The sequence below is a fragment of the Corythoichthys intestinalis genome, chromosome 9, assembly GCF_030265065.1.
Source record: "Corythoichthys intestinalis isolate RoL2023-P3 chromosome 9, ASM3026506v1, whole genome shotgun sequence".
In the NCBI taxonomy this organism is placed as follows: Eukaryota; Metazoa; Chordata; class Actinopteri; order Syngnathiformes; family Syngnathidae; genus Corythoichthys; species Corythoichthys intestinalis.
In genome coordinates, this window is record NC_080403.1 from 12,074,646 (window position 1) to 12,100,525 (window position 25,880).

At 39.1% G+C, this 25,880-nt stretch overlaps 1 protein-coding gene across 2 annotated transcripts; it reads left to right on the top strand.

Moving 5' to 3' along the window:
• Positions 1-490: 490 nt before the first annotated feature.
• On the top strand, positions 491-23,377 carry LOC130921980 (S-adenosylhomocysteine hydrolase-like protein 1). Of its 2 annotated transcripts, XM_057846389.1 has the most exons (17): positions 492-980; positions 5,804-5,915; positions 6,058-6,201; positions 7,226-7,326; positions 7,466-7,568; positions 8,170-8,264; positions 8,351-8,457; positions 8,527-8,643; positions 10,414-10,477; positions 10,647-10,735; positions 10,858-10,928; positions 11,012-11,106; positions 11,231-11,329; positions 12,381-12,449; positions 20,508-20,586; positions 20,815-20,935; positions 21,080-23,377. In XM_057846389.1, the coding sequence occupies exons 1-17, from the start codon at positions 801-803 to the stop codon at positions 21,084-21,086; spliced, it is 1,653 nt and encodes a 550-aa protein (XP_057702372.1). In that variant the 5' UTR covers positions 492-800; the 3' UTR covers positions 21,087-23,377. The 2 variants fall into 2 exon arrangements, with proteins under 2 accessions (XP_057702373.1, XP_057702372.1); XM_057846390.1 differs by lacking the exon at positions 21,080-23,377 and having other exon boundaries at positions 491-980; positions 20,815-20,939.
• The last annotated feature ends 2,503 nt before the right edge of the window (positions 23,378-25,880 follow it).

Genomic DNA, 25,880 nt, shown 5'->3' on the forward strand with positions numbered 1-25,880 from the left:
CAGTGGTAGTAAGCCCATTGTTCCAATCTGCCGAGTAGTACGTTGTGATCAACCATGTCAAATGCGGCGCTGACATCCAATAGTAGCAAACAGATGATTTGCGTGCACCGGCATTCCCACGAATATCATTTTAGGACTTTGATAAGGGCTAATTTAGTATTAAGTCATATAAATGCAACAAACAAACATGAAACACCAATCTTTAGTTTTGTAAACAAGTGGTTCTCAACTTTTTAAACCAAGTACCACCTCATTATAATACGATTAGTGGCGAATGAAACTAGGCGTGCGGGAAGGGAAGAATAAATAAATAAATAAATAAATAAATACATAAATAAATAAATAAATAAATAAATAAATAAGGGGAAAAACAAAAAAATATTGAACTGTCAACCCTATAATTTACCAAAAATACGGAAAAGCCCAAAATACCCACATTCTCTTGATGAAATTGAACGCCGCGCGTTGAGGGAAACACCCCCTCAGTCCTTTAGCTCCCGCCCACAAACTTTCTCAGCTGGGGCAGCAGGTGACAGTCGGGTCTTTCCGAGGAGCAACGCTCAACAACCTCCATATCACAGCATCAAAAAAAGATTTCACTCCATTCTCTATATTTTATATTGCGTTATTTAAGGATCTCTTTCTTCTCGTTGGTGGGAAGCTTGCTAGCGGTTACGAGGACATCTGTGCCATTAGCGACTGACGTTGACAAGCAGAGAAGACGAAGGATTTAAGAGGGACGACGTAAACTGAACACTCTTGTTCTTGTCCCGGTAACCACTGGCACCCCACCGTCGACCATGTCAGAGCCGACCCCTGAGGTGAAACTGGAGACGAAGCAGGCGAGCAAAGAGGTGAAAGAAAGCGAAAACGTCGCCGAGAAATACTCTGTCATGACAGTGAGCAAGAACACCGAAATGAACATGGAAGAGCTGTCGTCTGCCTTCAGCGCTGTGCCCACTCACAAGCCGGTGAAAAAGGTATGACGCCGTTCGAAACACATTAAAGCTTGCTCTTGCATTTGTTGGTGCAAGCTATTTCAGGCAATAATCGTTTAATAAGCGTTTAACACCCAGCTAACCACTGCCAACAGGATTTTGAATAAGCCACCTATCACTACATGGAGCTTCTGCCTCACTTCAGAGAGATTAAATATCCACTTTTCCAACAGTGTTATGTTGACATTTTAATTTGATACGGATCTGAGTATGTTGCCCCATCCCATCATTTGATGAAGTTATACACAACAGCCTGAGAATTGAGCAATTGAGCTTCTTGGCCTTGTCTTTTTTTTTTTGACTTTTCACACTAAGGTATTCTGTGACCAAAACAAGGTCACCATGGAGACACCTAGTCTGATACTGTACTGAGCAAAGAATAAGGGTAAATAATAACTCTTTCCACGGTTTCAAAGTTGGTGTAAGAATAGTGGCTTCTACATAGCACAAGTACTCTGTCAAACAATGATTGGATGTCAGTGATTATTTTAGATCATTTTGTTTCATGTACTTAACATGGAGAAAATTCTAAGGCGATTTTGTTTCATACCCTTAAAAAACAAGAAGTTGCTTGTCGAATTGGTGTAATGCCTTTAAAATGGAATGTTTATTTATTTTTAAGGTGAAGTGTATATGTGAAGTCCAGATGAGGTGTTTTGCAAAACAAACCTGCTGCATAGGAGATATTAATCTCTAACAATATTCTGTCAAATCTTTAACCCAGCAACCTGTTTTGGAGTTGTACTTTCACATCCTCTTTCCTCTTTGAGAGGAACACAAATTGCATTGCATCACCGATCCAAGAACTTAGTCATTTTGCTTACTTACTGACTTTAAGCAAAATTATTTTTATTTACTGTTATCAATTGCAGTGGAATCTTATGAACGTGTACCTATGGGTGTAGGAAGTGGTACATATAGTATATAGGATTTAGCTTTAGGGGGATGACATGTATTACACATTAGAAAAAATAATAATGCAAATACAGTGCCTTGCAAAAGTATTCGGCCCCCTTGAACCTTGCAACCTTTCGCCACATTTCAGGCTTCAAACATAAAGATATAAAATTTTTATTTTTTGTCAAGAATCAACAACAAGTGGGACACAATCGTGAAGTGGAACAAAATTTATTGGATAATTTAAACTTTTTTAACAAATAAAAAACTGAAAAGTGGGGCGTGCAATATTATTCGGCCCCCTTGCGTTAATACTTTGTAGCGCCACCTTTTGCTCCAATTACAGCTGCAAGTCGCTTGGGGTATGTTTCTATCAGTTTTGCACATCGAGAGACCGACATTCTTGCCCATTCTTCCTTGCAAAACAGCTCGAGCTCAGTGAGGTTGGATGGAGAGTGTTTGTGAACACCAGTCTTCAGCTCTTTCCACAGATTCTCGATTGGATTCAGGTCTGGACTTTGACTTGGCCATTCTAACACCTGGATACGTTTATTTTTGAACCATTCCATTGTAGATTTGGCTTTATGTTTTGGATCATTGTCCTGTAGGAAGATAAATCTCCGTCCCAGTCTCAGGTCTTGTGCAGATATCAACAGGTTTTCTTCCAGAATGTTCCTGTATTTGGCTGCATCCATCTTCCCGTCAATTTTAACCATCTTCCCTGTCCCTGCTGAAGAAAAGCAGGCCCAAACCATGATGCTGCCACCACCATGTTTGACAGTGGGGATGGTGTGTTCAGGGTGATGAGCTGTGTTGCTTTTACGCCAAACATATCGTTTTGCATTGTGGCCAAAAAGTTCAATTTTGGTTTCATCTGACCAGAGCACCTTCTTCCACATGTTTGGTGTGTCTCCCAGGTGGCTTGTAGCAAACTTTAAACGAGACTTTTTATGGATATCTTCGAGAAATGGCTTTCTTCTTGCCACTCTTCCATAAAGGCCAGATTTGTGCAGTGTACGAATGATTGTTGTCCTATGGACAGACTCTCCCACCTCAGCTGTAGATCTCTGCAGTTCATCCAGAGTGATCATGGGCCTCTTGGCTGCATCTCTGATCAGGTTTCTCCTTGTTTGAGTAGAAAGTTTGGAAGGACGGCCGGGTCTTGGTAGATTTGCAGTGGTCTGATGCTCCTTCAATTTCAATATGATGGCTTGCACAGTGCTCCTTGAGATGTTTAAAGCTTGGGAAATCTTTTTGTATCCAAATCCGGCTTTAAACTTCTCCACAACAGTATCTCGGACCTGCCTGGTGTGTTCCTTGGTTTTCATAATGCTCTCTGCACTTTAAACAGAACCCTGGGACTATCACAGAGCAGGTGCATTTATACGGAGACTTGATTACACACAGGCGGATTCTATTTATCATCATCGGTCATTTAGGACAACATTGGATCATTCAGAGATCCTCACTGAACTTCTGGAGTGAGTTTGCTGCACTGAAAGTAAAGGGGCCGAATAATATTGCACGCCCCACTTTTCAGTTTTTTATTTGTTAAAAAAGTTTAAATTATCCAATAAATGTTGTTCCACTTCACGATTGTGTCCCACTTGTTGTTGATTCTTGACAAAAAAATTAAATTTCATATCTTTATGTTTGAAGCCTGAAATGTGGCGAAAGGTTGCAAGATTCAAGGGGACCGAATACTTTTGCGAGGCACTGTATGTAGTCATACTTTGTAATAATAACAAAAAATAATGGTAGGGGTCTCTATGTTACACTAAACCGAGAATATGTTCTCACAGTGTCAAAAACAGAGCTCGCATGTCAGTGTTAGGTATGAACTCTAGAGTCTCAAAATGTATTTCAACTTCACAGTGTTATGAAATACATTATATTTTTTGTGAAGGTAACAAAACCCTGGAGTCAGTCTGGGTGTTTGCCAACCTGTTCTTGGTATATAAGTATCCTGGCTTCTCATCAGGAAAATCAAGCTCCAGGAATATTGTTCTTTTTGTACAGTGCTGGCCAAAACTATTGGCACCCCTGCAATTCTGTCAAATAATGCTCAATTTCTCCCAGAAAATGATTGCAATTACAAATGCTTTGGTAGTAATATCTTCATTTATTTTGCTTGCAATCAAAAAACACAAAAGAGAATTAAAGAAAAAAATTAATTAAACCGTTATCTTTTTACACAAAACTCCAAAAATGGGCCTGGACAAACGTATTGGCACCCTTTGAAAAATTATGTGATGCTTCTCCAATTTGTGTAATTAACAGCACCTGTTACTTACCTGTGGCAAATAACAGGTGGTGGCAATAACTAAATCACACTTGCAGCCAGTTAAAATGGATTAAAGTTGACTCAACCTCTGTCCTGTTTCCTTGTGTGTACCACATTGAGCATGGAGAAAAGAAAGAAGACCAAAGAACTGAAGCAAAGAAGCAAAATTGTGAGGAAGCATGGGCAAAGCACTTTGAGGGCCTGTCAGGTTTTTGTAAAGGGCTATAGAAATAATTTTTGATTGATTGATTGATTTTCAAAGACCTGAATGTTCCTATGTCTACCATGTGCAGTGTCATCAATAAGTGTAGAAGCCCATGGCACTGTGGCCAACCTCCCTAGATGTGGATGGAAAAGAAAAATTGATGAGAGATTTCAATGAAAGATTGGGCGGATGATGGATAAAGAACTTTGAGTAATATCCAAACAAGTTCAAGCTGTCCTGCAGTCTGAGGGTACAACAGTGTCAACCTGTACTATCCGTCGGCATCTGAATGAAATGGGACTTTTGGTAGGATACCCAGGAAGACCCCACTTCTGACCCAGAGACATAAAAAAGCCAGGCTGGAGTTTGCCAAAACTTACCCGAGAAAGCCAAAAACCTTTTGGAAGAATGTTCTCTGGTCAGATGAGACAAAAGTAGAGCTTTTTGGGAAAAGGCATCAACATAGAGTTTGGAGGGAAAAAAATGAGGCCTTCAAAGAAAAGAACATGGTCCCCACAGTCAAACATGGCAGAAGTTCCCTGATGTTTTCGGGTTGCTTTGCTACCTCTGGCACTGGACTGCTTGACAGTGTGCATGGCATTACGAAGCCTGAAGACTACCCACAAATTTTGCAGCATAATGTAGGGCCCAGTGTGAGCTGGGTCTCCCTCAGAGCTCATTGGTCTTCCAGCAGGACAATGGCCCAAAACGTAATTCAAAAAGCACGAGAAAATGGTTTGAGAAAAAGCACTGGAGACTTCTAAAGTGGCCAGCAATGTGTCCAGACCGGAATGGCGGAATCCCATAGAACACCTGTGGAGAGATTTGAAAATGGCAGTTTGGAGAAGGCACCCTTCAAATCTCAGAGACCTGGAGCAGTTGGCCAAAGAAAAATGGTCTAAAATTCCAGCAGAGCACTGTAAGAAACTCATTGATGAATACCAGAAGCGGTTGTTCGCAGTTATTTTGTCTAAAGGTTGTGCTACCAAGTATTAGGCTAAGGGTGTAAGTGTACAGTGTATGTTTCTGGATTTACACTAGTATGCAAAGGCTTGACTAGTACTGCCTTGAAACCAGAGATGCGTCTCTGTTGAATACCTGGCTTGCCTTCAGAGCCAAAGCCCAATGACTAAAGTGGCATTTCAATCCCCACATGATTGGTCACTTGAAATCTTATACTTGCTCAGAATGTTGATTCCTGGTGTGAGTATTCCCATGTACGTTGAGTTGTGGAGCCAAATGGACGCACGCACGGAGGTGCAATAACCGATAAAACACTATTATTGGACTCACTGAACTTAATGTGATCCCTCAGTATCACATGTGCATGACCCTTGGAATAAATGATGTTTTAAGCAAGTGTTTAATTAGCAATTTTGAGTTTATTTTCATGGTGTATTTGATAATATGTCTTAACAGCAACTCCAGTTTGTTGAGGACAAGCAGGAGTTCAGCCGGTTCCCCACTAAGGCAGGTCGCCGTTCCCTGTCCCGCTCTATTTCTCAGTCATCCACAGATAGCTACAGTTCAGGTAAGATTTTGTGCTACCCCCCCCCCCCCCCCCCCCCCCAATCTAAATTTAGTATGACACAAATGTCATTTTGTTGGAAAATTGATGCTGCTGAATTTAGATAAAATACAATCTTCTTTTAAATCCTTATCGCACATCCCAGCCGCGTCCTACACAGACAGCTCAGATGATGAAACTTCGCCACGGGACAAAACACAGGTCAACTCCAAGGGTAGCAGTGACTTCTGTGTCAAGAACATTAAACAAGCTGAGTTTGGGAGACGTGAGATTGAGATTGCAGAACAAGGTAAAACAATTGGCACTGTATTCAGTATATCAGGATTACTGTCCTTTTGGTCTTGTTGAGTCATTATTATTCAGCTGCTCCAAAGCAGAGAAACTGTGTCAGTAATTATTGATTAATTGAATTTTCAGTCGTTGAGATTAGTGCTCTCAAACTAGTTTTCGAAGAACTCAATCTAGTGAAGATAGTTTGCAATAAATGATTTCATTGGATAATTAAAAAAAAAAGTCAATTGGTGTTCCAATAAACAAAGCTTAATTTAGTTTTGAGTCAATTTCTGACACATCGTGAGTCTGAGATTTCTGCATATGCAAAGCATTTCTAGATCTCCAGAGCTTATTTTCTCATCATGTTGAATTGTACAGTTAAGGAAAGTCAGCCTCTGCAAATATTTGCAGCATGGAAGCATAGAGTACATACGGTCAATAGATTGTAACATGTCAATAAAACACTACTTTTACTATATGAATTGGCTCCATGTCTTTGGCAAGGGTGAGTGAGATTGAATCTGTGAATGCCATGCTCCTTTCTGTAAAAATAGTTTTCCCCGTGTTGTCAATTTTTTAGGTAGAAGTCGCTTGTCACCTTTTGAGAAATTGTCATTAAATGTGCTACATACAGTGTTAAAATGACTATGTTGGCAAAACCAATAGTGCTTTTGTAAAATAGCGCTTCTCTGTTCATAGCTGTAATTTTAGTGTCAGCAGTGCTTGTCGACGATTTACTACAGAAATATGAACATATACGAATATAATCATTCAAATAGCCCCTGTATGGGATGCCTACTGCCCAAAAAATAGAACCCCTGCCTGGATGCTGCATCATGCTGAGAACTTGTTTCTTATAAAAGCTTAAATAAGGTAAGGAACGCAAAACATATATCCTGCATTGGCGTTCATTAATTGTGCAGGTGTAGTTTGTTTTCCAATCCAGCCCGGCAGTTTGTTGCACAAGCCTGTGTGTGCATCTGCCTACAACACTGTTCTCTCTCTCCCACCCACCCACTCTCTTAACGTTCTGTTCTCAGACATGTCGGCACTGATTGCTCTCAGGAAGAGAGCGCAGAGTGAGAAACCATTGGCTGGTGCCAAAATTGTGGGCTGCACTCACATCACCGCACAGACCGCAGTAAGATATTTCTTTATCTTAGAGGTTCAGTTGAAGTAGGGATTCTGCTTGATTTGTTGACCTGGCACCAGATATTGAGCACAGGTTGTGGTATCCTTCTCAATGACTTCATAAATTTTGCTCATATCTGTGGTTTCAGGTGCTGATTGAGACTCTTGTGGCTCTCGGGGCCCAGTGCCGCTGGACAGCCTGCAACATTTACTCAACTCAAAATGAAGTGGCTGCTGCTCTGTCAGAGATAGGTAAATACTTGAGCTTAATTAAACACATTAAAAGTCACTTCGGTAGTCCCATAAATAACGTACACCGTCTCACAGTGCAACAAAGCCAGTGTCTCACATCATTACTTTAGAGATAAAACATTGTTTTTGGAGCTCTAAACATAATTTAATGTGCACTAGTGATTGTCTTAAGTGATGGGAACCAGGAATGTTAATGGTACCATTAAGCATTAGCAGGTGGTTGCTATGCGGTGGTCCAAGTATGTAATTTCTTTCACTACAGATCACTTGCAGTCTGGCGTGTAAATTGGTTTAAACAGAGCAAGCCAGGCTGAGAAGATATTGCAGGAAGGGTATTGGGATTGGCCTGGTGTTAATAGAGTTACTGCTATCATGCACTGTGTACTTTTTCTACAAAGGAAAAAAATGTGTAGTAATAAAACCAGTGGCAGTTTACGAAATGCAACCAGGTAAATTACAGTAATACAACAAAAACACAAACCAATGCCATTCTTTCCGTGTTCCTTCAAACAACAGAATTAACCAAACTAATTCGATACAATCACTGGATTGTCAATACAGGAAAGGAAACCTTGTATATCACCCATATGGTCTATTTCAGGCGTGGCTGTGTTTGCCTGGAAAGGGGAGTCTGAGGATGATTTCTGGTGGTGTATTGACCGCTGTGTCAACACTGAGAGTTGGCAGCCTAACATGGTATAATAAAGTAACATTCAAGGCATAGAGTATGCTGTATGCTCTAACTGAGGACTGCTTTAATGCTTTAACCTCTCTCCTGTTAGATCCTGGATGATGGGGGGGACCTGACACACTGGATGTACAAGAAATACCCAAATGTGTTCAAGAAGATCCGAGGCATTGTCGAGGAGAGCGTCACTGGGGTTCACAGGTTATCTATTGCTAAAACAAATATCCAACTACTGTCTTCAAAAACATCACGATTGTCCTCTCTTTTCAGGCTTTATCAACTCTCCAAAGCGGGGAAACTGTGCGTGCCAGCCATGAACGTAAATGATTCTGTGACTAAGCAGAAATTTGACAACCTCTACTGCTGCCGAGAGTCCATCTTGGACGGGTGCGTGAGTCTGCTGTGTGGCTCCTTCTAGGCTGATTGAGATTGTCATGTCCAGTGTTGTTAATTTTACTTTAAAAAAAGTAATTAATTACAGTTACAAATTACTTCTCCCACAAGTAATTGCGTTAGTAACTCAGTTACCTGAATTTAAGAGTAATTAGTTACTTGGCAAAGTAACTAGTGATAATTTTCATGTTTTTTTTTCTCAAAAAAAACAAAACAAAACAAAACAAAAAAAAACAGGTCACACAATGTGAAGTTTAAAGGGTTCTTGGGACAATTGGCCCTAGCCCAATTCTTTACCCTCCACTTAACTAGACACAAGGGTATTGCGATAACTAGATAGTAACCTTTGCTATGTGTGGAAGTCATTTAAAGTTGTGAATCAACTGTTAAAGTTGTTAAAATTGCTCCCGTTATTGCATGAGTTCCCTTCTATCTACTTTCAACATGTGTAAGTTTTAAAACTGTTTCATCATTTAAAGATAGATTTAAGTCAAGATTTTGCCGATTTAGGAGCATCTTAGATTAAAAAAAAAAGTTACTTAGGTTCGCTACGAAGGATCTCTACAACAGAGCCTTCCTGAGAGGTCTACTGCTTTAAGATGGCGGTTGTTTACTAACGCATGTAGTCCTTAAAACATGTTGCCAATGCAGCCGTGTCTGTCATTTGCATCTAGTTCAATAATATGTGATATCTACCGTATCATGTGGGCGTAGTTAGTAGGCTATCGGCTACTGTCAGGTATTATTGGAGCCACCTAGCATCGCGTTTACAACGGCGTCTTCCCCACTCCTGCTCTGCTCTCTCATCTCCGTGAGTCTGTCTCTCAGGCTTTTTTTATTCAACCAACTTAGTAACGCATAGTAACGCATGCCTTTCCTGCCTCAGTAACGGTAACGGCGTTGCCAAGATGAGAAAAGTAATTATTAACAACACTGGACATGTCCAAACAATTGTACAGAATGTGTTTTTGGCAACTCTACAAAGACGTGATACAAGTACAGTCAGTTATCACTTCTAAGAAAGCTTCTGATATGACAGCAATCCAAACGATAATAGCTCTGTCAATTTTCACCAAGGCCATCTATGAATAGTTCAGTACTCTTGCACAATGTGCATACTGCTCTGCATGTAACGGGTCAATGCTTTTAACTGTCCTGCTACCAGAGGCATGGCAATTTATTGCTTCCCCTTGTTTAATAATCTGCTAGCTAGACTGTTGTCTTGTAGCAAGTGTTCCATCATCACATTCAACTCAAATGGCACGCAGCAGCGTACCGACCTCTATCAATGCTAAACAATCCCAATTTAGGAGAGCTGTGATATGTCCCATGTGCCTGCATATGACCGACATATGACAAATTGTTTAGATTAATGTGTTTTCTTTTGAGAAGGTAACAATTCTATATTATGATAACACAATTGAAAAAGTAAAAAGAGTATTACAGCCACACTGACAAAAAATTAAGACCTAAGTCGATTATAAAAATATTTCTCAATAATTACTTTCATAATAGAAAACCCATACTTTTGCAAAAAATACATGTGAAAATAGATTTCAACTAAGCTGCAACAAAACAAAGTAACTTCCTTGTTGGATAGCAGCACATCACTTCACATGACTGTTATTTATTTTGTGATACAGTCAGTACAACAAGATTGACTGAATTTTCAAAGGAATGCTGACTCAATTTATTCAGATTTATTGACAGGCAGTTTTCCACCCCAACGCAATGTGCCAATTATCTGCTTCTGTTATCTTTAAGCTTGAAGAGAACCACAGATGTCATGTTTGGAGGCAAGCAGGTGGTTGTATGTGGTTATGGTGAGGTGAGATATTTGACTTCATCCCATGCTGTATGTAATAAGAAAAATAATGATCTCCACCTACACTGCAAAATCAATTGACATTTGCACAGCATTTTTATGGAGAGCACTGTCATATTTTATAACTGTTGTTTTACAATACAGTGTACAGTTTATTATTTTGTCTTTTTAGGTCGGAAAAGGTTGTTGTGCTGCACTGAAAGCTCTTGGGGCTATTGTCTATATTACAGAGATTGACCCGATTTGTGCCCTGCAAGCTTGGTGAGCAAAACAGAACTCAATGGAAAAGAAAGCCAGAAACTTTGTCAGGCATATAAATGGATTGCTTGGCCTTATTTGTAACTTTGCTGATTGAGGCTTATTTCTCTTGTGCGTGTTAATAGCATGGATGGATTCAGAGTGGTTAAACTGAATGAGGTCATTCGCCATGTTGATATCACCATCACATGCACTGGTAACTCCACTCATCACCCCCTCTCACTGAAGCCTTGAGCTGTGTATACTGTGTACGCTTACAGTTGAAGGACGTTTCTGCAGGAAACAAGAATGTGGTGACCCGAGACCAGCTGGACCGCATGAAAAACGGCTCCATTGTATGCAACATGGGGCACTCCAACACTGAGATTGATGTGGTAAATACCTATTTATAAATGAAGCATTCAGAGGGCTATTTTAACTTAATTAACTCAGTCAGTTTATTTCAGATGTGAGGCACTACTCAATAAGCATGTACTAATGTTACTGGAATTACTTCAGGCCAGCCTTCGTACCCCTGAGTTGACATGGGAGAGGGTGCGTTCTCAGGTTGATCATGTCATTTGGCCTGATGGCAAGAGAGTCATCCTGCTCGCTGAAGTGAGTGGACAAATGCAATCAATACTCATGTACAGTGGTATGAAAAAGTATCTGAACCTTTTGGAATTTCTCACATTTCTGCATAAAATCACCATAAAATGGGATCTGATATTGGTCAAAATCACACAGATGAAAATACAGTGTCTGCTTTAACTAAAACCACCCAAACATTTATAGGTTTTCATATTTTAATGATGATAGCGTGCCAACAATGCTAGAAGGGGGGGGGAATTGAAAACCAATATTTACCAAACAATTTAAGTCAGGTGTGTGCCCAATCACTGATGAGTGGTTTAAAACTGCTTTGCCCACTGTAAAACACACACTTGGTAAGAAATGTCTTGATGAGAAGCATTTTCTGATTTGCATCATGGCTCAGTCAAAAGAGCTGTTTGAAGACCTGCGATCAAGGGTTGTTGAATTGTATAAAGCTGGGAAAGGATATGAAACCATCTCTAAAGGTCTGGATGTTCATCAATCGACAGTCAGAGAAGTTGTCTACCAATGGAGAGAGTTTGGCACAGTTGCTTCTCTCCCAAGGAGTGGCCGTCCACCAAAGATGACGGTAACAGTTCAGTGCAGAATACTCAGAGAGATAAAAAAGAACCCTAGAGTGTCTGCTGAAGACTTACAGAAATAACTGGCACAGTCTAATATCTCTGTATACACACCAACTATATGTAAAACTATGTCTAAGAATGGTGTTCATGGGAGGACTCCACGGAGGAAGCCACTGCTGCCAGAAAAAAAACATTGTTGCTCGTTTAATGTTTGCAAAAAGGCACTAGGACACGCCACAGAAGTTGCAGAAGAAGACGTTTGCACACTATCCTCATTAAAATATGAAAACCTATAAATGTGTGGATGTTTTTAGTTAAAGCAAACACACTATTTTTTTCATCTGTGTGATTTTGACATAGATCACATCACATTTGATGATTTTATGCAGAAATGTGAGAAATTCCAAAAGGTTCAGATACTTTTCATACCACTGTACTTGAAAGTACTTACTTGTAGAACACAATACACATGGCAAATGTTGCTTTTGTAGGGACGCCTCCTCAATCTCAGCTGCTCCACTGTTCCTACATTTGTCCTGTCTATCACCGCCACCACTCAGGTAACAAAGCAGCTTTACAGTCTAGACCAGGGGTGTCAAACTCATTTTGGATCACGGGCCACATTCATAGCAAATAGATGTCATGTGGGCTGGATCAGTGTATTTTTGGACTAATAAATTGACTCACTGGCTGACCTTGACGGCGATAGACGTCCAATCCTTTTTGACTGGGAGGGGGCGAATGAACGAACATTTATCAAGGGCACTGAAATATGAGCATTCACAGCCAGTCCTTCCAATTTTAGTGAATTGGATGTCTAATGACAGGCAATGACTTAATTTTGCGTCATTTCCTTGTTTTAAGATACGATACGATAAGATACTTCCTGTAAATTATTCCTTGTTGATTTTGGGGCATTTCCAGGTTACTTCTTGTTTTTCTGGTGTCATTACCTGTTGGTTTTGGGGCATTTGGTCACTTCCTTGTCAACTCATTGGCTGCTATTGACAGTGGTAGACATCCAATCGATTTTGACTGGTAGGATGCGAATGAACAAATGTAACTGCAGACACGAAAGTGATCCAAGGCGGAAAACACTTGGGTGACTTGAAGTTCCGCTCTGAGATCCCCAATTTGGCCAAATTTCAAAATTTTCCTATATCAGTGACGTGCGGTAAGGTTCATGGTTGGTGAGGCACTGACTCCTTTAGTGTCAGATTTCCAAATATATAAACCAAAAAGGGTAGCTTATTCAATTGGCTACTGGTTATTTCATATCTCATCAGCATTCTTCACAAAACACGCGCACACGGTACATATTATCGATACGTAAAAGTAAGAAAATAACATGCATTTGCTCTACACCCTCAATGTGTTGGCCGTCGCAATTCTATAATTCATGCAGCATAAATGAGAGTAAAGAGTGGTGTACAAAACCACAGCATTCAATTCTGACCTTTAGTGAAATATTTAGTTGTTTTTAAAACTTTTAATTCTGATACTTTAATCAATTTATTACAGATTGCTAAACAAAAAGTGTGAAAAGAAAAACAAAGGATATTTTATTTAAGTCCAAAATTTAGTTTTTAAATATTCTATTGTATTTTTCGTAGTCTAAGCTTTTATTTATTTTTTTTATAAGATTGAAATGAAAACTGTTTGTGGTCTTGCGCCTGTCCTTCACCACAAAAACCGCCGTTACTTTGGAAGGGCATAGGTTTGGTCTCAACATTCATAGGGACGATATAACAGGATAACCTGCATGTAGGTACACTTTTTGCTGGGGACGGGACATTAATAAGACCAAACAGATTGGATGAAGGGGCCAAAGGGCCACATTTCTCATGTATATGAACCTAATTAATTAATAGGCAAAAATGATCAATGCAAAATAAATCCTTATCTACTGATAATAACTTTTACGTGCATTGGTTCGGATGATACACTGTGCGATTCAAACCTTTGTTTTCAAAAAATACTAAAGAAACATTTTGAAAACTTCCTGAATAAATGTCTGGTTTTTATTAGCAAACATAAACATAATGAAAATAATTCACTTAATAATGGTAGGGTCAATTCTATCCTTACAACATATGAAACTATTGAAAGATCTAAATTCTCTATATAACTGAACATTATATCAAGCAAAAAAGGTAAGGTTGCTTAAAAGTTGGTGGGGACAATTTTAGCATCCTGAAAAGTTGGTAGTGTTATGTCCCTACCGTCCCTATGCAAACCTACGCCCTTTTTGTAAAAGTCCTCCTTATTTTCCTTTACTTTAAAAAATCTCTCCGCCTCAATGGAGAGGATTGCTTCAATTAGATCGTTCTGTGTTCTATTTGACAGGCCAGAAAACACAGTGGATGTGTCCAAATGTCTAGCTCACCTTTCATCTTTCTCAGCAAAACCATGTAATCGTTCTACATATATGCCACGTTTAGAAGAGCTTACACGCTCATCGTTACCACGAAATGTTAACTTCTGTTTAGCTAGGATGAAGGTTGCATTAATGAGGTCTTTCAAACTCTTTCGGTTTTCCTTTACCTTGGGCGTTGTGGATGCTACCGTTGAGCTTCCGCTGTTCGTCAAAGCCAAATCGATCCTTGAGCTTCCAAAAGTTTTTAAAGCAATCAGGCTTTAAATGTGAGTGGTCGAGCTCTCATGTTTGCTAAGGCTTCGTGGTAGTTTTTTAATGTCACAATATCTCGTGTTAGTCCAGGCATTGGCAAAAGTTGAGAAGAAAAGGCAGGGAAAGCAGCAAAGGCGTTTTTCGAAGGACAGCCACATAGCCAGTCTTTTCGGGTGTACCAGTCCGTTTGAAAAGCGCGAGTTATCTTCTGTCCCGTAGTTTGAAGCAAACCTTTTAGCTCCGGTGTTGTTAATCGCGTCCACTTTTGACGGAAAGTCCAGTTTCACGTACGCCCCCTTTCAGTGCGGCAGAGTACTATCTGCCGCAACCTGTGCCTTTTCACTGCGGTTTTATTTCCCATCAGCAAAACTAAATATGTCGCTAACAAACATTAAACTTTAAGGGTTAAAGACATTAGCCAGACTGTGGAAAATCTGGTCAAATAAACGTATCTGGAAACATTATAATGGCGACATGCAGATGTACGGCAACCAGCACGCTCCAATTCCATGTATCAACCCAGTTTGTTATGGATTGCGCAATCAGAGGTGAGGCTTTACCCGTTGCTGCCGCACCTCTCGTTTCATTTTGTTATTTGAACAGGAAATGGGCAAATTCAGCGATTTTGACTATAAAAAATGTTTGAAATGAGTTATACATTAAGAGCAATGGACAAATATTAATATAAATTTGATGCTATAATTATTTTTTTGTCATGATGACAGGTGAGGCTTTGCCTCACCTGCCTCCCCTGACCGCACGTCACTGTCCTATATGCATGTGTGATACATCATTGGAAAGCTTAAAATCTCAATTTTCTGGGAGAAGAAAAATTTTGAACAGGAGGGCATTTAAAAAGGAAAAAAAAATTAAACAGCAAAACCCTAACTGGAGGTGAGAGCATGAGAGAGCATAATTAAAGATGCCATGATTTTAACGAGATATTATTGCGTACTTACCTTGTTTCAATCCAAAAACTCTATGTACCATGTGTCACCGAGTGTCAAGACACTGCTGTGAATGGCCACAGCCGGATTTTTGGGGGATTTTATGGGTGAAACATGGTAATATAACAAGGCTCGCGATGCAGAAATCGCAGACATCAAGGAGTGGTCGAAAAAAAAAATTCTCATATATTTATTTACCCTTTTAAACTTTTTTTTTTTTTTCAATTTTTCTTTATCTGGATTGATTATTTATCATCTAAAATATTGGTGAAAATGTGACAATAACAAAAAAAATACAATTAAGCGATAGTTATGAGGTAGATATCCGTGACCTAGTTACAGACACTATTTTTTTCATTGTGACGTAATTTGTTTAAAATATGCGAGTGAATAATTTTTTAAAGACCAAATGTGAAGTAATTTCATAACATGCCAAATAGGGTCACAATTAAAGTAATTAAACATTGTCCAACAAATAAAGCATGAAAAAATTATTTATATGTTGTATATTTGACAAAATAATCGCGTTTCCGAAGTTCGAGCCTGAAAGGGGACGAACCCGGAAGTGATAAGTCACACCGAGAACAGCGATGGCAGCGCTCCATACGGCCGCCATACAAAGCCCTTCAAACAATGATTCAAACAGCGATATAAGCGATAGATCGAGTGCAAGGGAGGAGATCCAAGTTTTTGAAGTGTTGGAGAAAGAAGAGAAGGTTGGAATTTTATGTTGGACCGAACATGTATTAGCCAGACGCTAATCAGGATAGACTACCTGACATGGAATGGAGACAAGACCCATCGAGATTACAAGCTTGGTAAGATATAGGCTGTTATTATTTTCATGATTTGAAGATGCAGGCATTTGCACATAATTTTATGTTTTTGTCTATCTGAGCGGTCATTCTGTCTAACCACATTTGAGCTCCTGAAAGCACGCTCCTATCTCAACTGATAAGTGCTCAGGGCTGGGACCAGCCTGAAAAATACGACTCCAGTATGGCTCGGAAAACTCTGAAACCTGAGGATCTGGATGAAGTTAAATCCTCCATCCAGAAAATAGTGGCCTCTCTGGCCCCTCTGACGAACCTGGAGGCTTCTCTGACTAACCTGATTCAAAGCCAGAATCGGGAAGTCATGAAAGAATTACAGCTGATGCGCGCTGAAAACGAGAAGCTCAAGCAAGTGGTTGAGGAGAAGGAGGCTCGCATCAAAAGGCTGGAAATTCTGGCTGATGATCTCGACCAAGGAAGACGCACAAATTATCTCATCTCTGGATTACAACTGACGCCCAGATCATATGCCGAGGCCGCTAGCCCACCTGTGGCTCAACAGGCAATTGCCAAGCTGCAAGAATTTGGAATAAAGGTGGACCCGCAGGACATCCGCCACTGCTTTCTGCTCCCACCTGGGGGGAGAGGACCGACGACGGTGGTCGTGAAGTTGGCAGACCACAAGAGCAAGGTTGCCTTGCTTGACCAGCGCCACCGCCTGAAAGGAACGAAGGTATTTCTGAATGACAATTTGACTCGCCGAAATTCCCAAATAGCGAGAAAAGCACGTCAGCTCAAAAAAGAGGGGAAAATTGCCAGCACCTGGGTCTCTGATTGCAAAATCCTTGTCAAGTCGCAAGACATGAAGATAAGAGTCGTGAGAAGCCTGGAAGAGCTGACCTCATTCGAAAATTAATGATAACCACCTTTCTGGATGACTAGATTGATGAGTACCATGATGACCCAACTGATAATCTTGATCCTGACCTTTTACAATAACATGTCGGACAACTGTAAGTACTACACAACGGAACAGTACTACACAGAGCTTCAATAACAAGTTTGATGTTATTGCCGTCTCAGAAACCCTGCTTAAGGAAAACAAAAAAACTGACTTTAATTTGCACGGATACAACATTGCTGTGATATCACCGACCATCTGCCTATCTTCACAAACTACACTCCACGCAACCACTGCGTAAATCTGACAAAGACAGTGTACAAAAGAATCAGAACTGATCAAAACATTGAAAACATGAAAAAAGATCTCTAAACTCAAGACTGGAATGATGTTTACAATGCAAGCAATGTGAATGCAGCTTATGGGTGCTTATGAATACACTTCAGCACGATAAGCACTGCCTGATTAAGTTGACTCCCACGAGACAAAGTATGCAAAACAAACCTTGGATGACCAAGACGCTTATCAATGCTTGCAAAAGAAAACAGCTCTGTATAAGTTTATCTGACAATATGTGAAATTCCATGGCAATCAATGACTTTTGAATGATATGTAAAAAACAAAACAAAACAAAACAAAAAAAAACTGATTAGAACTGGACTGTTGCACAAACATGCTTGACTGTGCGTCCCGGGCTGTTGGGGGACGGGTGTCGGTAAGCATTTGCTTTTTCCCGTCTTTCCTTTGTCTGTCATCGTCTTTCTTTCGGGCAAATTCCGCATTCTGAAACTGTCAATTATTATGATGATGATGACAATGACAATAAATTCATTCATTCATTCATTCATCTGATGACATTGTTTAAAAAAATAATAATCAGACTTCATGTTCATTTTGGCAGATCCGGCAGCTCTCGTGGATATAAAATAATAATATAAAAACGTTGGGGGGAAAGAAGGAGATGAGTCGTTTATAGCTTTCTCCACTTTATTGTGGCAACAACAAGAAAACAAAATAATAGCGGACTGCTGCCACATTTGACCGCACATTCGAAGTTTTGCTTCTCGCTCATCTCCCCATCGCCTCCTACTACTCACAGCTTTCCAGTCCCAGCGTCTCTTAAACGGATCGTGCATAGTGTCTTGTTATGAGCTTTTTGTTGACAAAGGTATCGAACACACGACGTGCTGACAACTTTGTTTGTTTATTAACACATGGAGCTAACAGTATGAACACAGCTTGGGGCTCTCGGCAGGCTGTGCGGAGCGATAGATAGAGCTTGTGCCTCTCTATCACATTCCCGCGTCACGTGACAAAAACAAGAGTAACATTGCGTGCACTTCAGGGTGCCTCGAAAAACATATCAGAATATTACACGCAGTTAGGACATTACAGTATATAATAAAATAATAATAGTTGGCTGGGATAGGCTCCTGCACCTCCGCGACCCTCGTGAGGAAAAAGCGGCATGGAAAATGAATGAATGAATGAATATGCATAAATTCATTTACACAACCAATTCCAAGAATTGCATGTAGTTTATATATATGAAATGAATAGAATATACATATATATATATATATGAATATATGAAAGAGTCGGAGATTTGTTGGTGCACTGAGAAGCTGGACCAACAAATCACACTCCTGACATTTAAAAAAAAAAAAAAAAAAAAAACTTTGCGGCATCTTGGGAGCAAGCAGCCAGGATCAAACGGTATTTCAACATGCCAAAAAGACTGCTGCATTTACGGTCTTTTTTCAAAAAGAAGGAAGATGGTTCAATGTCAGAAAAGCACATAGAAAAGAAAGGGGAAAAAAAAGGAAAGTCCCACAGTATGGCAAGTGGGCATTTGCTTTTTGTTTTCAGCACCATTTTCTGCATAATGGAATATCCGTAACTGTGTGCGGGCCCGTGAAGGGGCCATCGGACAGCAGAGTGGTGACGTAGCGGGAAGTGAGGAGAAGAGTGCGGCATGAGAGCGAAGTTGGCAGTGGCATGTTGCAGCAGTCCGATGTTTTTTTTTTTGTTATTTGTTATTTAACTATTGCCACAATAAAATGAAGGAAGCAATCATTCACTCCTCTCCTTTCTATTTCCCTATTCGGGCTATTTTAATATGTTCCGGGACCTGTCCACATGCCGTCATCCCTGCGCTGTCATATGTACTTTGCGTTCCAGTCCTTATGATTTACAAATTAAGCATTGTTCCACAACAGTCGGCAGCTCTGCTTTGACAAAGTCATCAGTCATCTATCGAAAAATCACACTTACTTTTTTGCAAATCCTTGATCATAAGCAGACCGGTTGAGGAAGCAGGCGTCTTCGAAGTCTTTGTAGCAGAGAACACGATAATGGCTTGAAATTAATTCGCTTAGTGCGAACAAAAGATGTCCATTTACGTGCCCTGCTATCGTTCAGCCACTCATACAACTTTTCTTTAGATTGAGAACAATACATCGCCACACACCGCCGTGGCATCTTACCGAGAAGCAATGCAACAATACTGTGTGTATGGCGGACTTCCCTCGCAGTTCTCGGTGTGACGTCCTTTCCGAAGATTGTCAAAGAAAAGCATTTTCGTTGTCAAGGGCAGTGCTATGGGTTAAACAAAGAATCTGGAAGGGGTTGCGTTAAAAAAAAAAAAAGAAAATATGCATATAAATGGTAAATGGTGTTATACTTATACAGCGCTTTTCCACCTTTCAAGGCGCAATGTTTAGCCATTGTTATTATTCAAAAACATGGTTGGCCAACCTTACTTCACATTTGGTCTTTAAAGTTTTTTTTTTTAACTAAATTTTAACTAAATATTAACTAAATATTTTATATTTTTTAACTAAATATTAGACATCAATTAATGATTCTAAGCTAAAAATGACCGACACTTCGAAAGATAAATATAATTACTTACCTTCTTTTTGTGGCTGGGCTGAATGCGCCATTAATCTGCTATGGCAGCATAAAGACATATTGTTCTATCAAACACAACAGTTCTTTTGGCTTAAAATACAGCAATTTATTTTAAAGAGGGATTCAAGAGCAGAAACTGCTTTTTCAGCCTTGTCCGTGTTTTCCGCCCCAAGTGAAGTAGTGGATGCACTCAATCACACAAATCTACTGTCAGGCAGAACAACCCCACTGACCGGATTGGACTCCCTGGCGGGCCCCTTCCATCCCGCTGGTCGTACATTTGACACGAATGGTTTAGACGGCAACCAGTGACACAAACGAGCACAAAGCGGTTGAAACTCCACTTTATGTATTTGCTTAGTTTAGTTCATTATTATTAATTTTTAAACATTATTTATTAGCATAAACACAACTACAGAAGGAAAACATGATTTCCATCATTACTGTTTTTTCAGGCGCTTGCCCTGATAGAGTTGTACAATGCTCCAGAGGGACGATACAAGCAAGATGTTTACCTGCTGCCTAAGAAAATGGGTATGGAGTATATAAACTTTTACATTTATGTACTTAAATGTATAATATTTCACAAACATTATAAGCAGGGTTCTTTTTGTAGTATTCATCAATGCCATATGATACTTTTATCTATTTTATCATGTATGTAAATTTAGGAATTCACACTCGATAAAAACACTTTTTTTTTTTTTTTTTTTTCTTTTCAATGTTTGTAACTTTTTTTTCTCCCCTAAATCTGTGGTCCAGATGAATATGTGGCCAGCCTGCATCTGGCAACCTTTGATGCTCACCTGACAGAGCTCAGCGATGAGCAGGCAAAATATTTGGGCTTGAACAAGAATGGCCCTTTCAAACCTAACTACTACAGGTAATTATGGAATGTATTTCCTAACCATTAAGATGAAGGATTGATTTATTATTGATTTGGAAATTATTGTAATAAGGCAAAGAATAAGGATTTTTTTTATCAGACATTGTCCCTCTAACTGAATCCTTTGTTTTGTCTCCTCAGGTATTAGCAGGCAAAAAGTTACACCTCAGCACACGTGTTGATGGTGGCCAAGACACAAGACCTTTTAGTGTATCTCCTATTTTGTAGTCTGCACAAGACAGAATTTTAGTGTGTGTTATAATGTGTTCCATCAATTTGACTTTAAAGAAATGCTCATTAATACAGAATTTTACTGTATTTTAAGATTATGGTGTATAAATTTCAGCCAGATACTGTAATTCTTCCATTAATATTGTTTATGAATGTTGTGCCAAATAACTGTAAGGGAAGGGTTACAGAGTTAAAATGGTAATACTTCATTTTACTCGACAAAAAAAGTAATTATCTGGGATATGAAGTTTGTACATATGTGTACTGTACCAGGAAAACTCTGAAAATCTTTAAACTGACTGATATCTTTAGTTGATCATCGAACTCATGTTTGAGGTAGATGGCAACTAGCCATGCCAGGTCTAACCTTGCTTAATTTAATGATACAGAGTGATAGATGTATGGACCAAACCACAGTTTTGGTTACTAAATATTAGATTCATTATATAACTAATTTGTTGACGTGCGTATGCTGGGTCGAGTTAGTCTCTTAAAGCACATGATGCTTAAAAATGAGCCATAACGTCCAAAATGTTGGAAGAAATGCATTAGCATTTGGTTATCGTCCTGCAGTTGAAATACACAGGCTAGGTTACTTAGGTGGCCCTGCTGACTGAATACATTCCAGTGGCAAGGTAGATAGGACATTTTCTTGCCTCTGTAGTTATAAGTCTATGAAAACTCAATGCATTTATGTGAGCTACAGTAAATCTAGTGTTGAAGAAAGTTGATTTGTTTTGGAAGAGGAATGATAAGATGATGCATGCACCTCAGGTCAGTCAAATATCAATAATGTCTATAGCATCACTGTCATTCTTTATATTATCAAATAGATGAAATTAAGATGTCCAATGTGAATCCATACTGTTGCAAATGATGTGCATTCTATTCTGTCCATATTGTGTGAGTCACATGCTTGCTGCATGCTCAGCACATTCTAGAACTGTTTGTACTGTATACAAAGCCACCATACGCACATCTCAGTGGCATTTATCACAACAGAAATACACCTATCGGTACAAAAAAATGCATTGTTTGACTTGTCTATAGATTGAGGTAGTATAATCTATACCTCTTTTTTTTCCCACAATATTTTAAAGACATGAATGACAAGCTTTGTCATCTTGTTTGAGACAATAGTTGGCTGTACACTTTGTTCTCTTGTGCTTTTAAACTGCTTTTATTTTTCACTTCACAATGTTACTATTTATGAGGCTTGTTATTATACTACTCTTTTTCTCTGTTATAAATTTAAGGACCATTTTAAATGATTTAATTGATAGAATCTTCCGTTATTTGTGTTGAATCGTTTTTGGCCTTGGCCATGTGGGCTACTTCATTATTGTTCCAAATGTTAAGATCTACTCATTATACCTGAAATGTCAATACGTTTTAACAGAACCGTACATAGTCCGACATTGAAGTTATAAGGATTTTTTTTTTAACGACAGGACTTTATTGAAAAGTAGCCTTATATACGCTACTATGTCATCCTTGCACTTGCAATTTCAAAGCATATGATATGAACCAAAGGTAAATAGCTATCTATGAGGAAATCATTGTCAGGAAGCTGTATGCTGTAACCAGGGTTACTGCCCAGCTGACAGTGCCTTGTGACTCCCTTAGTACAGTTTGTATCTGCAGTACGTGTGTTGTTGCCAGTACTGCTGATGCTCAACAAGACTTTTCTGCTATGCAGTTTTCATCTGTCAAAAATGATTTACGGTAGTTCTGCGGTGGAGAGTTGTTACTCATGTATTCATTCCTTATTTGTCATGAATACAGTGTTTTCTCTGTCATACAGCCCTCGTATTACACAGGTATTGCTTTAATTCTAGTTTTCCACCACAATCCAACTATTTTTTTCTTATAGCACTTAAAATGCCTTTTACAATAGATTAATGTTGCTTTGATAAAGAATAACTGGTATTGGAACTCGTGTTATGTTAAAATAAAAACAGGATATGAATGTGTTTTTCAGGATGATGGTTGTCAACTGGATGATATATGCACACAGCTGTGATTTTTATAGATGTACAGTTTTTGATTTCTTGTCTATTGTGGAGACAGCTAATGTTATTACATTAATGTTTTAAAGTAGGCTTTGATCACAGTAACTGCTTAGTTTTAGAATGCGTTCACAACAGTATAATGTATGCTATGGCAAATTCTTGTGCACCTTTCCCTTTAATAAACTGCTGGTGACAATTTTCTGGCAAATCATTTCACAAGAAGTAAATTTACATCTTTGTCAGACACATTCTTATTACCCCATGGAATACAGGACATGAATAATAACAACTGCGTTGATCACTTTGTAATTGAGCTTATTTAAGAAAGGAAAGAAGAATGTAAGGGAAAATGGAAAGAAAGAGATATGAAAAAAAGGCAATTTGCTCCTTTAGGTTGTCCAGGTCAGCCCACAAGTGAAACTAACACTGGCCTTGAAAGCTTACATTAAAACCTTCAACTCTTGTTGAAAACTCTAAAACTGACGCCATGATGTAAAACCCTAATTAATTGTCTCACTAAAGTTGTCTGAATCTGAATAATGAACCCTAATCCAAGATAGAAACCCAAACCCTTATTTAAAATCCAAATTTCAAAGTCCTATTATGAAACCCAAAAATTGGTTTTAAAGGCTTTTTTGGAATCCTAACCCTTGCTTTTAGTACTCTGGTTTATTAGCCCCCCAATTTGTACTGTACTCGGACAGAGGATGAAGAGTGGTCCAAAAAAAAAAAAAAAAAGTATATATGAAAGATAATCGATATTTAAATATTTATTAATTTAAAACATATTTAATTTTTTATTGAATTCCCAATTTAATTAATTTCAATATTAATTCCAGCATTCATTTATTTCTATTAATGTATTTAGGAAAGATAATCGATATTTAAATATTTATTAATTTAAAATGTATTTCATTTTTTTCATGAATTCCCATTTTTATTAATTTCAATATTAATTCCAGCAGTCATTTATTTCTATGAATGTATAAGGGTTTATTCAGGTATTTCAATATTTATGCACCCTTGAACAAAGGCCACGTTTGTTTTATATATACAGTGCCTTGCAAAAGTATTCGGCCCCCTTGAACCTTGCGCCACATTTCAGGCTTCAAACATAAAGATATAAAATTTTTATTTTTTGTCAAGAATCAACAACAAGTGGGACACAATCGTGAAGTGGAACAAAATTTATTGGATAATTTAAACTTTTTTAACAAATAAAAAACTGAAAAGTGGGGCGTGCAATATTATTCGGCCCCCTTGCGTTAATACTTTGTAGCGCCACCTTTTGCTCCAATTACAGTCGCTTGGGGTGTGTTTCTATCAGTTTTGCACATCGAGAGACTGACATTCTTGCCCATTCTTCCTTGCAAAACAGCTCGAGCTCAGTGAGGTTGGATGGAGAGTGTTTGTGAACAGCAGTCTTCAGCTCTTTCCACAGATTCTCGATTGGATTCAGGTCTGGACTTTGACTTGGCCATTGTAACACCTGGATACGTTTATTTTTGAACCATTCCATTGTAGAGTTGGCTTTATGTTTTGGATCATTGTCCTGTTGGAAGATAAATCTCCGTCCCAGTCTCAGGTCTTGTGCAGATACCAACAGGTTTTTTTCCAGAATGTTCCTGTATTTGGCTGCATCCATCTTCCCGTCAATTTTAACCATCTTCCCTGTCCCTGCTGAAGAAAAGCAGGCCCAAACCATGATGCTGCCACCACCATGTTTGACAGTGGGGATGGTGGGTTCAGGGTGATGAGCTGTGTTGCTTTTACGCCAAACATATCGTTTTGCATTGTGGCCAAAAAGTTCAATTTTGGTTTCATCTGACCAGAGCACCTTCTTCCACATGTTTGGTGTGTCTCCCAGGTGGCTTGTGGCAAACTTTAAACGAGACTTTTTATGGATATCTTTGAGAAATGGCTTTCTTCTTGCCACTCTTCCATAAAGGCCAGATTTGTGCAGTGTACGACTGATTGTTGTCCTATGGACAGACTCTCCCACCTCAGCTGTAGATCTCTGCAGTTCATCCAGAGTGATCATGGGCCTCTTGGCTGCATCTCTGATCAGTTTTCTCCTTGTTTGAGAAGAAAGTTTGGAAGGACAGCCGGGTCTTGGTAGATTTGCAGTGGTCTGATGCTCCTTCCATTTCAATATGATGGCTTGCACAGTGCTCCTTGAGATGTTTAAAGCTTGGGAAATCTTTTTGTATCCAAATCCGGCTTTAAACTTCTCCACAACAGTATCTCGGACCTGCCTGGTGTGTTCCTTGGTTTTCATAATGCTCTCTGCACTTTAAACAGAACCCTGAGACTATCACAGAGCAGGTGCATTTATACGGAGACTTGATTACACACAGGTGGATTCTATTTATCATCATCGGTCATTTAGGACAACATTGGATCATTCAGAGATCCTCACTGAACTTCTGGAGTGAGTTTGCTGCACTGAAAGTAAAGGGGCCGAATAATATGGCACGCCCCACTTTTCAGTTTTTTATTTGTTAAAAAAGTTTAAATTATCCAATAAATGTTGTTCCACTTCACGATTGTGTCCCACTTGTTGTTGATTCTTAAAAAAAAAATTAAATTTCATATCTTTATGTTTGAAGCCTGAAATGTGGCGAAAGGTTGCAAGATTCAAGGGGGCCGAATACTTTTGCAAGGCACTGTATATAAAAAAAACCCCCTTGCCATTAACA